The sequence below is a fragment of the Aulonocara stuartgranti genome (genome assembly GCF_965226115.1).
Source record: "Aulonocara stuartgranti genome assembly, chromosome: 15".
In the NCBI taxonomy this organism is placed as follows: domain Eukaryota; kingdom Metazoa; phylum Chordata; class Actinopteri; order Cichliformes; family Cichlidae; genus Aulonocara; species Aulonocara stuartgranti.
In genome coordinates, this window is record NC_138951.1 from 9,343,510 (window position 1) to 9,354,637 (window position 11,128).

General features: G+C 40.6%; 1 protein-coding gene across 6 annotated transcripts in view; it reads left to right on the plus strand.

Annotated features, from left to right (window-relative positions):
• Positions 1–10,078, plus strand: part of bmf2 (BCL2 modifying factor 2) — a 31,012-nt gene extending 20,934 nt beyond the window's left edge. For all 6 annotated transcript variants that reach the window (XM_082505695.1, XM_082505696.1, XM_082505693.1 and 3 more), the window contains exons 2-4: positions 1,455–1,694; positions 3,035–3,237; positions 5,950–10,078. In XM_082505695.1, the coding sequence (XP_082361821.1) occupies positions 1,478–1,694; positions 3,035–3,237; positions 5,950–6,066 (537 nt within the window). In that variant the 5' untranslated portion in view covers positions 1,455–1,477 and the 3' untranslated portion in view covers positions 6,067–10,078. The remainder of the gene's footprint in view (positions 1–1,454; positions 1,695–3,034; positions 3,238–5,949) is intronic.
• The last annotated feature ends 1,050 nt before the right edge of the window (positions 10,079–11,128 follow it).

The following is an 11,128-nucleotide window of genomic DNA, read 5'->3' on the forward strand; positions in this document are numbered from 1 at the left end:
GTGGAAATTCAAGACAGGGCTTGCAATGCAGTTGATACACAAGCGCACATTTGAGCTCAGTGAAACTTGCTGCTTGCATAACATTAATTAATGTACTGCTTAACTGGTCCGGAGGAGATGTTGGCACAGAGTTGAGCAGTTTGTAGCTGTATTAAAGCACAAGTGAATTGACAAATTTCCCTGTTAAATGTTTTTTTTTCTTTTTTTGGGGGGGGGGGGGGGGGGTGTTGTTGGTCAATAATTCTGTTTTCCTCTGCCAGTAAACAATCGGATGAGACAAAGTGACGGTGTTTTTCCACTGCAGTTAAAGATGCAGTTTCCTTGTTTGACTCCATGTGATATGACATCATGCAAAGAGAGCTATATGGCTGCGGCCGCCTCGCTCGGTAAACACAATACCAGTGTATCCAGTTTCAACTTTTTGCATACGACAACTCAGCCTGTTTGTCTCCACTTACACAACAAAGGGAAAAGACAGCCACCCTTGACAAAATGATATAACAGTAGTTCAGACTGGCGTGTTGCCAACAAGGAAGAGAGCGTGAGCGTATGTGTTCAGGAGGCATATTTGAGGATGGAGTGAAACTCGTTATCTCACTCACTGTATGTGGCGCAAAACAGTCTACCCTGAACAGTGGTTTCACTGTGGTCTCCCTCACACTCTGCCCTCTGTGCAGCGCAGGTTAACGGTGTGGACAGGCGGCTATCCAGTGGTTGAGTGAGCTGGAACATGAAGTAAAGGTCTTAATATGGAGGAGTAGAATTGAATTCCCTGACAGTGCTCTTCTGTGAGGCACACTCTTCAGATTAAAGTAATTCTGATGGAGAGGGGTGGGGGGAAGCCTCTGCTGTGGATCTTTTGGCACTCAATTACAATTTGGCATATTGTGAGGAACAGCTTGGCAAAATGTGCTGCAGGAGGGTAGCAGCTCTGGTGTAACGTCTTTAGCCGCCCACTGGGTCCCCCTATATAGGGTGTTTCCATACATTTGTTTCCTCTTATTAATCATCACTGCAATAAAAACAAGGTTATACAGTTGGCGGTTGTATGTTTATTTTTCTTTTACACATACGTTTACAGATCGGTCTTTTCTTCTGACGGAGCCATCGCTGCTTGTTTGTTTTCAGTATTACCACGTGCAACATAAGCCTCTTAATGCAGATTATAATGACTAATGATTTATTTCCATTTAATACAGATAGGGTGCAATGCATGCCCATCTGCCAGAGGGCAAAGTTGCCACTGACAGCAGTGGGACATTTGGCAATTTTTGTTTTTGTTTTAAAACAAATCACACCCAAATTACCTGCACGCCATGGCTCGTAAACATAGCCAAGAGTCAAACCTAATCCTGCTGAAACATTTTGTATTTACACTAGCAAAACACTTGTGCGCACAAATGCCGGTTGATCTCATTCGAAAAGTTTGATGTACCTTTCTTCTTTCTCTGCAGGAAGTTTACCGCTGAGGCGTCGGATGGATGATGAGGAGGAGGATATGTCACAGCCCATCTCGCAACTGTGGGGAACTCCCTTTAGGGGTGTCAAACACGAAGACCGAGTCGCACAGATCGCAGCCGGACAGGCCCTCGCCGCTGTCACTGCCGCCATGTCCACGTCGCAGAGCCACAGCAACAACAGCGTCAACACGCTGCCCTGCAGCTTACAACGGCAGCCTTGCCTACCGTTTCACGGTAAGGAGGGGGTGAGCCTGTTGAAGGTTATGCGGGCTTGTAGCTTTAGAAACAATGCGGTTTAACTTTGGACTACAAGCAGTTTATTTTATCTCTTGGGTTTCTCGTCAGGGGTGCTGTATGAGGAGATGCAAATCTTGGAGCATGAGACAAACAAAATGCTATTTAAAAATACCACTGCAAAACAGATAAGCCTAGAAATCAGTTCTGTGAGATCCCTTTGTGCTATAATATTCATAAGACTAACTCTCTATGTAACTGTCTTCAGTACAGTATTAGGCATATGCTTGTGACATAATGCGAAGAAAAAAATGAATCTGAATTTGATCAGTGGTTATTACAGAAGATCCAGTTTTGTTTTACTTTGGATCTTAAATGATCATTTCTTTAAAAGATAAAAATAGACAACAATAATTGTAAAGCACGTAAAGCGACATACCAGTGTTAATATGTGCCTCAGTTTTAATCCAATAGTTTTTTCCAACATCTAATCAAATCAGTATGACATCATGATAAGTGAATTAAACAGACGCTGAAGTAGAATGTTGTTTGCTTGTTGACTCGGTATCAGTGCTTGAGAGGTGCCTATTGTTCCGCCTTAAAGTCATCAATGCATAAACACCACTGACTGTTATTACCTTGTCATTCAATGTAATGGATGTCATGCACTTGGCTTTATGCCATCGCTCCACACAGTGTTTCTTAAAGATATTGAGTTGTTCTGTTAGGGCGAAATGTCACAGCGTTCTGCACACATGATAACATTAAAAAAAATTGTTTTTCTTCAAGTGGCACGACTGTAGGAAAACGTGTTGTCAGGCAGTGAGTAAACTCAGTGACACGACCCAGAAAGAGGCGGCGGATCACTGAGGATCTTGTTGATTTAATAAGGTGTTTTCCACCTGCCGTCACTCTTGCGCACTTTTCTTGATTATGAACTCTTCACTTGTACTTCATGTACTTTGTAATTTGCCCAGTCATGAGACGATCTGATAAAAACCTGTTTTAGTTTTACAGACTATTATAGCATCATATTTATATTGTATATTTGCGTAGGCGAGTCAGACACAACTGTGTTTGAGGCCACTAATAGTAAACAAGATAGTAAACCTCGGTTTCAAAAGGTTTCTTTTTTTCCCGTTTTTTTTAACTGCCTAGTTTAACTTCATAAGCAAAACATTAGCAGTTTTACTGAACTGAAACTACTACCTACTCAAATCAAAAACTGCTTATATTACTTATGTAGGGATCTTGGCAGTAACACTGACCACAACTTCTCACCATTTTTAAAAAACCTAGCAACAACTGAAGTGCTAAGAAGCTTGATGTTTTCCTTTTAGGCTACGCCGGATTGCGTTTGCATTTTCCTGTTCACTTTGAGCCCATGGAAGACCGGGGAGATATTGAAGAGGAGGAGGAAGAGGACAGAGGGGAAGACATTGACAGCGTGGCAGAGAGACCCGAGGAGCTGAGTGTTGAGGTGCAAGTTGGTCGTAAACTACGGGAAATTGGAGACAAGTTCCAACAGGATCACGTTGAACTGGTAAGCCTCGCTCCCGAGTGGCGAAGCAGATCCATAGCAACCCTTACCTTCAAACACCGGCAACTCAAATCCATTTCCAGGCATAACTTGTAGAGACTCTCTGAACATCATTTAACTTACATTACACAAAAGAAGAAGTGAATAATATCTAAATGCTCAATTAGGTTGTTGAACCACAGTTTGTGCGTGCCAGTGAGATCTAGCGACAGCAGGGAACAGCAGTTCTAAACAGCTGCTAAAACTCAGACTATATTGTGTTACCTTTTTTTTTTTTTTTTTAAATTTTATACATGTGTCCTTGATTAAAGACACTAATTACAGCTAAGTTGTGCCAATTTGTGGCTCGCTCTTTGGGTAAAAGGGAGAAGTTTTGCCAGCTTAAATTACTGCAGCCCACATCGGCTAAAAATAGCCCGAACAGTCATTCAGACACTTTCTCGAGAAAACGAAAACTCTTAAATGACTATTAAGCCGTGATTTAGCAACTTCACGAAAGGAAAAAACCAAGAAGGAGATTATAAATAGATATCTATATAAACAACCCATTTCAGTGTTTTTGTTTATTGTTAGTCTATGGTCAGAGGCATCTCTGTCTTCTGAAACACTGAAACCTCATGCGGGAGTGACTAAATTTCTTTATTGTCTAAAAGAGAATCAGCTTTGTTGCTTGTAAGGTTACCTGAAACTAGGACTCTTTAGGGTTTATTTCCTAATAAGTTCTTTATACTGGAAAAAAATTCCCAAACACAAGGCTCAAGTTGGAAAGCTCATCTGTGAACACATGTCATGTAGTTCAAGATAAGCACTTAATTGTGCATCAATATTTGCAAAGCAGTTAGTGGACTGCTCATGGGCTTAGTTAATAAGTACAAATAAACTGGGACAGGCAAGTTTCTTATCTGCTGCCATGAGGATTTGCTTTGCCAGCAAGGTGTGGGTAATGCATTTGGAGAAGCATTCTGATGAAAAGAAAAGCTGTATACGGTTTTGAGTTTGGTGTAAGGTTTGAGAAAGGACAGGTGAGACCGTCACAAATGGGAGTTAGAAGCGAGTCTGTGTCTGGGTAGACTCGGTCGGCTGTTTATATGCTCATCTAAAAATAGAGTCTGACTCACACACTTATAGACACAGCCAGTAACATGACGGCTACCCACAATACCTCAGTTGTCCCGCTGCCTGCCTCGGCGTGTGTGTTTTCTCCGTGTGTTTTGGTTTGCGTGTGTAACTCTGTGACAGAGAGATAAGAGACTTTTTTTTTCTTTTTCTGTCTGCTGTCTGCGCTGGAGATGGTTTCATCATACAGGATCAGATACTGCTGTTGTAGGAATATTCCAAAGGGGGAATAATCACAAGTGCTCCTGTATGATATCCAATCACTTGTCTGTACCATCTCTGCTGCTATTGTTAGACTTTTTCACTTGCTTCTCCAAGCAGAAGTTGCCAGTGTGGGCCAATGTGTGGGTTTTTTGTTAGTGTGAGGCACGCTGTGTTTGTGGTTTGAGTCTTGTCCATCAATTTTGACTACTTTGGTGGCTGGCTGCTTAAATGCTCAGGCGTCACTTAGGGGGTAAAAATTAACCCTTTGTTACACTGAAGAAACGGGGAGGTGAGCGCGGATATTGTCCCTAAAAGTGGCGAACAAAACACACAATACTCCTCACTACCAACGAGAGTGAATGCATAAAGATGAGCTTCATGTGAAACACAAGGGTAGTGTTTAAATAAGCTCAGCAGTGTAAAATTAAGGCAATTAAGGACAATTAGGGTTACATTTAGCAGTGCTGGTTCAGCTCAGTCTGCTAGTTCTGCATCAAATAGCCTGTGGCTGGCTCTGATTGCTAGCCTGGTAGAGACCTTGGTGAAGAGAGTGCAGGGGGGGTGGGGGGTTTGCCCAACAAGAATGCTTATGCAACAGGCTGCAAGGTCTGAGCGCGCCTGTTCAGGATGCCAGAGGGAGCGGTGCAGGATTAGAGACGAGGAGGTGGAGACAGGAGATTTCAGGATGCAGCAAGAACCCCTTCATCTGTCTGTAGCCCACAAGGCACGAGCACCCCAACGGAAAATGAGACGGTTGCTTAATATGAGGGAACGGTTTCATTTTTGCTTTGCTTTGTTTTGATAATTTGCTTCCATTTTTATTTTTTTTGCTGACTGCGCTATTAAAGGAGAGCTGTGCTGAGCTGCAGCCACGCTTTCTTTGAAAGCATTTCACTTAGAGCTCCTTGTATTGAAGTCAGCAGTGCAATCTTTAATTAGAGGGACAACTAAAATCTTTGAAAGGCAGATGAAGTAATGCTGCTGGGATGATTGTCAGATTCTGGGAGCTAAAACCTTTTAATATTTCAATCAACTTTTTCGCTTGAAACCAAGTAAATCATTATAAATATTTTCTGTTAGGAGAATGAAACTTCCAGGGGGGGTGGGGATTGAAGGCACTTTGGTATGCGTGTGACAGCCAGGTTTTCTCGACACAAGCTAATGTTGTGGAAACATCCAGTCTAGTCGGTCATATGGTTTCATCTCACAGGGTTTACCACAGTTCACAATGCTTTACCTCAGAAACCTTTTCAATTGAAATCAGTGTGTGTGTGTGTATTGACTTTCACAACTGTCGAGTGTTGTGATTCTGATATGACAGGAAGCTTTTATACACCCGGCTCTTGTTGAGGCTGACAACATGTCTTTTCTTTTCTTTTGTCTGTCCCCTTGCAGTTTATGAGGCACCACAGACAAAACCGGCCTTTTTGGATGCGCCTTACCATGGCCCTGTTTGGCTTTTTGTTTCCAAGAGAGGCTGTCATTCCCCATCTGAGAGGGGAGCACAGATGAAGGGACTTCTTCCTGGCCCTCACCTCAGCCCCTTACGTTCCGAACAGGAAATGAGGGACTGGACTGGACGGCACTGTAAGATGGAACACGGGTTTGGATTTTTGTTTTCTAGTAGAAAACGATGAGATGAAGAAGACACTGGTCACCGCTGGACGGAGACTGATCAATTTTTTTCTTGCTTTTGTTTGTTTGTTTGTTTTTTGCCTCTCCGAGAAGAAGCCATTCTGTTTGAAGAGATATTTTCGAAATATTTGTAAGATTACCTATTTTGTACAGTAAACAGCTCTTTTATTTGGTGTTTAAAGTCTTGAAGGACCTCCATCAGTCCAGGGAATGCCTTATTCTCTCCTGCCACAGCGCATAGTCTTTTGCATCAAGTAAATCATTAAAAAAAGGATTACATTTAAGATTAGGCCACTATGATGGTGACAGACTGTGGACGTGGACATTTCTGTGTGCTAAAGATACTGACTTTCAACCTTGAGGACTCAAGGCACATTTTTGTTTATCCTCCCAAAATAACTTCTCATCCTTTTAGTGTTCCACATCGGCTAATTTAAAAAAAAAAAAAAAAGGTTGTTTTGACATTGTGGCAATTTATCACTGCGATGTCGGTCAGCTCAGATTCAAATTTGTAGATATAGGATGCTATAAAAACCTGTCTTTCACTGACATCATCTGCATCTCGAGTACCACGAGGGGCGTAACGGTACATAGAAACTTGGTGTTGTAGACAGATTGATTGATCGTCATTCATTTAAACAAATCATGAAAGGAAACAGTGCAATTTCATTTGACAGAGCTATTGAATTTGAGAAGACATCAGTTGATTGGCTGTGCAACACAAACTCAACATGTAGTGAGAGTTAACACAACATTAATCCTGCATAATAATATTGCCACAGTGCTTGGCTCATTTCAAGGCTAACCGTGTTAGCATGCTTTAGCTACTGGACTAAACGGAGTGCAGCGTTGAGTGCAGCTTGCTTGAAAAGTGTGCAGACAAACATCAGAGAGCACACCAAACCGAAGAACTTTCATGCTGAAGGAACACTTGCAGAACGGTATCGTTACACGCCTGAGTACCACTCAAGCTGGAGGTGACGACAAAAACTGTGGAGATTCAGACACTGTTTTTGTAACGCATGTATACTTGAATTTAGGTGTACTAGAAAATATTTCAAGACCTGACATAGTGACGGTGATTACGATTTCTGTTTGTGATGCGTGTCGAAACCAAATGAGCACAAACAAAGTCAAACAAATCTCACTCATGGGATTACGATCAGGGAAACGGAAACAATCAGACAGCGGAGAAGCTTTGGGGAAAAAAAAATCATCATTCCCCCCCCAAAAAAAGGATTCCAGGTTGTATTTCTCTGGCTGGGTTGACAATCTGAGTTTTTACCCTTTGCTCCATCGCTTTGGGAGTATTTTAAAGGGTGAGCAATATTCAAGCCAGTGGACACAGTAACCGTCTTTAAGTTTTCAGCTGTCAATAATGAGCAGTATTTGCAGTCAGACTTCCCCTGAACATGCCGCTTTGCAAACTTCTTTGTTACAGAAACATTTTTGGGTTAAAGAGATGCATTTTTATTTTATTTCACTCCAGGTGCACCTGATGTGCTAATACGCATTATATCTCTGTCAGTGGTACATTCAGCTTCACTTAGTAGGAACAGCTTCTGTACAGTTTAAGAACCATTTTTAGTAGCTCGAGAGACGCATCTGGGGGCAGGGCAAGCGCTACACATCCTCACTTGACACCTGCTACTTTAGTGACACATTTTACAGCAATGCAACCACTGTTCCGTCAATGAAGTCTTTAAGGACTTTAAATATGAAGTTAAAAGGACTCATTTGCTGTATTTTCTCAGTCTGTTGCAGATTCATGATATAGATTTTTGAAGACACTGTCAGATTTTTTTCTTCATTCATTTTTTTTCTTCAGGGAGTAGTTAATTCTGTGACACTTGCGTTGTGCTAAAAACTTTTTTTTGAATGAGGACACGATGCCAAGAACTCACTCACTTGATGCCAGTTAATCTTGATTGATGTCATACTCAACACCGAACAAGCAAACTTGGTTTTCTTTAAACATTCTCCAAAGCAGTTTTAACTCAACATCAGCCTGTAAGTGTGTTTCAGATTGTCAGGTTTTTGTCTTTGATTTAAACGTTTCCTGCAAACACTGATCGCTGAGCCAAATCAGATAGCCATGACACTTTTTTTTTGGTCTTCAGTCCAAAGCTTTTTGCTGTCTTTCATTAACTACTCCCTGCGCTTAACAAGAAAAGTTTCCTTTAGCTTTTTTGAGAGAGAGATAATTTATTCTAATTTATTTTATGTATATTTGCCCAGTGCTACTGTATAAATGCTATCTCAGTGTGTACAGTCCTTTTCTTCTCATTGTTGAGGTGCATTCAGTTGCGTGTTTGATGCCTGTGTGTGGGGAGGTTGGACTAAAGCCATGTGCCTCGTGCGTCCTCACACCAGCGGTGCGAGTCTTTACAAATCATGCGAAAACCAGACAATCAAATGTACAAAATGTGCCTTGTGAGTAACCGACCTGCCACATCTTCACCATCGACACTTGGCATATCTCTCAAAGTCACTGGTCACAGCTCCTGTTTCACTTGGGCTCTGTGAGATCAACTTCCAGAAAAATAAAATAAAAAATAAAAAAATCAGTTTGACTTCTCACAACAGCTTGCGAGGCACAGGCTCAACCTTTGACATCTCTCAGCACGAACGGCGAGTTTCACCATGCAGACCTTCTCAATATCAGAAACGACTGTTTGCAATCAATGTGCACTGTAAAAAAAAACTATTTTTATCGGTATACTGTATTTCGCGCCTCTCTCTTTCTACTCCTGCGCTGATCTTCCCCTCTAGATGCTTGAAACTTTTTAAGATCTGTAAAATGCTGGATAGGCCTAGCTTGTCTGGGTTTTTGTGCTTTTTTTTTTTTTAAACAAAAACAAATCTGCAGTCTAGTAGGGGTTTACGTTTATAGGAGGAATGAGCCACCATGGTGCCCAGAATTCTTTTGTGAGCTGGGTAGAGCATCCACTCAGTCGGTGTGATGTTTATCTGAGCCTGTTGTTACCAACCACTGTTGCAACCTCGACTCACATGAAACATTTGTTTTATATGTTTGACCTTCAGTGTCTTTAATATCAAAATTTTTCAATTTATTAAAAAAATGTATATCCAAGAAAGAGTACATCTTTACTGTCAAGTGCTGTGATTTGGTGTTTTTTATACATTAGACATGATTTGACTGAGCTATTGTTGCTATCTTTATAAAAAAAAAAGTCTAAATTTTACCACACTTTTTTTTTTTGTAAGAACTAGAACAAGACAACCTTTGCTTTTCTACAAATGCTTTTTTTTTTTTTTCAATGTTGAGGCATTTTTGATTTTGGATATTGCCAAGTCTGCTCTGTCACTCTCAGTTCAAGGGCTTTTTTTGATAATATGTAAATGGAGTAAAAATGCATGTCCAACATTCCTGAAAAAAAAATCTGTATCCTAAGGGTTTGAATGTAATTTAATGGAGTGAAAAACCACAGTATCGCTTTTAATACATGAACTGAACAGTGGGACTTACTTCAGACTCCTGTGCTCGGTTCGGTGCACAGAGTTTGTGTTGTCTTTACATTGCTTTCTTTATGTTCAGAGTGGTCTCAAGGATTTCACATTCATGTGTCCTATGAAGTGAGACCCAGTCCAGATGTAGCAGTTTTTGTTAAAGCATTGGCTGTGTTATCTTTGGGACTGCTCTGTTTCTCCTGAACATTTTTCAAACAGTGCAGGACATTGGTGTGATGGAGGCACTGACGGAGGATGGGGGATATTTTGTTTTGTTTTTTCTTTTTCTAGTGCAATATGCTGTACATAAGAGCTTGGCTCACAAGATCTTACGATTTCTCTCCATTTCTTTTGTTGTTAAATGGGTACATTGCCATTTTGTTTTTGTTTTTTTCATTAAAATTTTATGGATAATTGACATGACTTGTGTTTGCTTTCTTTTACTAAGCATCCCAAAGTTGTCTTTCTTTGTCTGGTCATTATTTGATAGAAAAGACCAATGTACACACATCCAAACTAGGTGGAGGTATGTCTAGCAAGATGCTACATATCATACAGAAGTTAATAGGTGCCCTTACTGAGACAACCCTCTCATTTATCTGGGCTAGGGATTGGGAGTACACTAGCTCTTGGCCACCTTATTCTGGGTTGTCAACCTTAAAGTAGGACTCTTTTGGATGTGAGGCAAACATGTTAACCACTATGAGGAGTCATTACAGTGCCAACATATCAATAAAATGAATTTCTTTCACCAAAAAAAAAAAAACTAAGCATATACTTCTTGGATGGGCTGCAGTACAATAAACTGCATTGCAAGCCATCTACACATAGTACAATAAGTACAAAGAGTTCTTTGTGTTTTCAGGGTAACACAGAAAAAACTAAACTACACTAAAAATGCAACTGTTTCCAGAGCTGGAGTTAATAGTTTTAAAAATAAGTATGTCATTTGGGGCACCATCTGCCTCAGTTTTAAGCATTCCTTTAAATGTTAATTTATGACAAGTGGCAGCCAAAGTTTCTTGTATTGGTTGTGTATCACCCCAAGATGGTTATTCTGGACTTAGCGTGTTTTAAAGTTAATGTGAGATGTCCTGATGACCCAGATAGATCATTTTGCAATAATTAAGAGTGCCTAGCTGATATTTTCAACTGCAGGGAGATCACCACAACCATTGGCATCAAAGGCACATTGCAAGACACCCTCACATCTGCTTAGTATGATTTTGAGATTAAAACTTATTGGTGAACTTCCCAGTGTATTTAAAGTACCCAGAGCTACTGTTATATCTTTATTTTAGGCTAACTAGTAAAATGCTCATAGGTCAAAACCTGTCTATGTAGACAGGTGGCACAGCTGGTGTGATCCTGCTGCAAGACTGTTTCCACTTTATGGACACAATGAGTTCGTGATATGATGATAAAAAGTCAAGCAACTTTATTTTATGTTATCATATTACATCTTGAA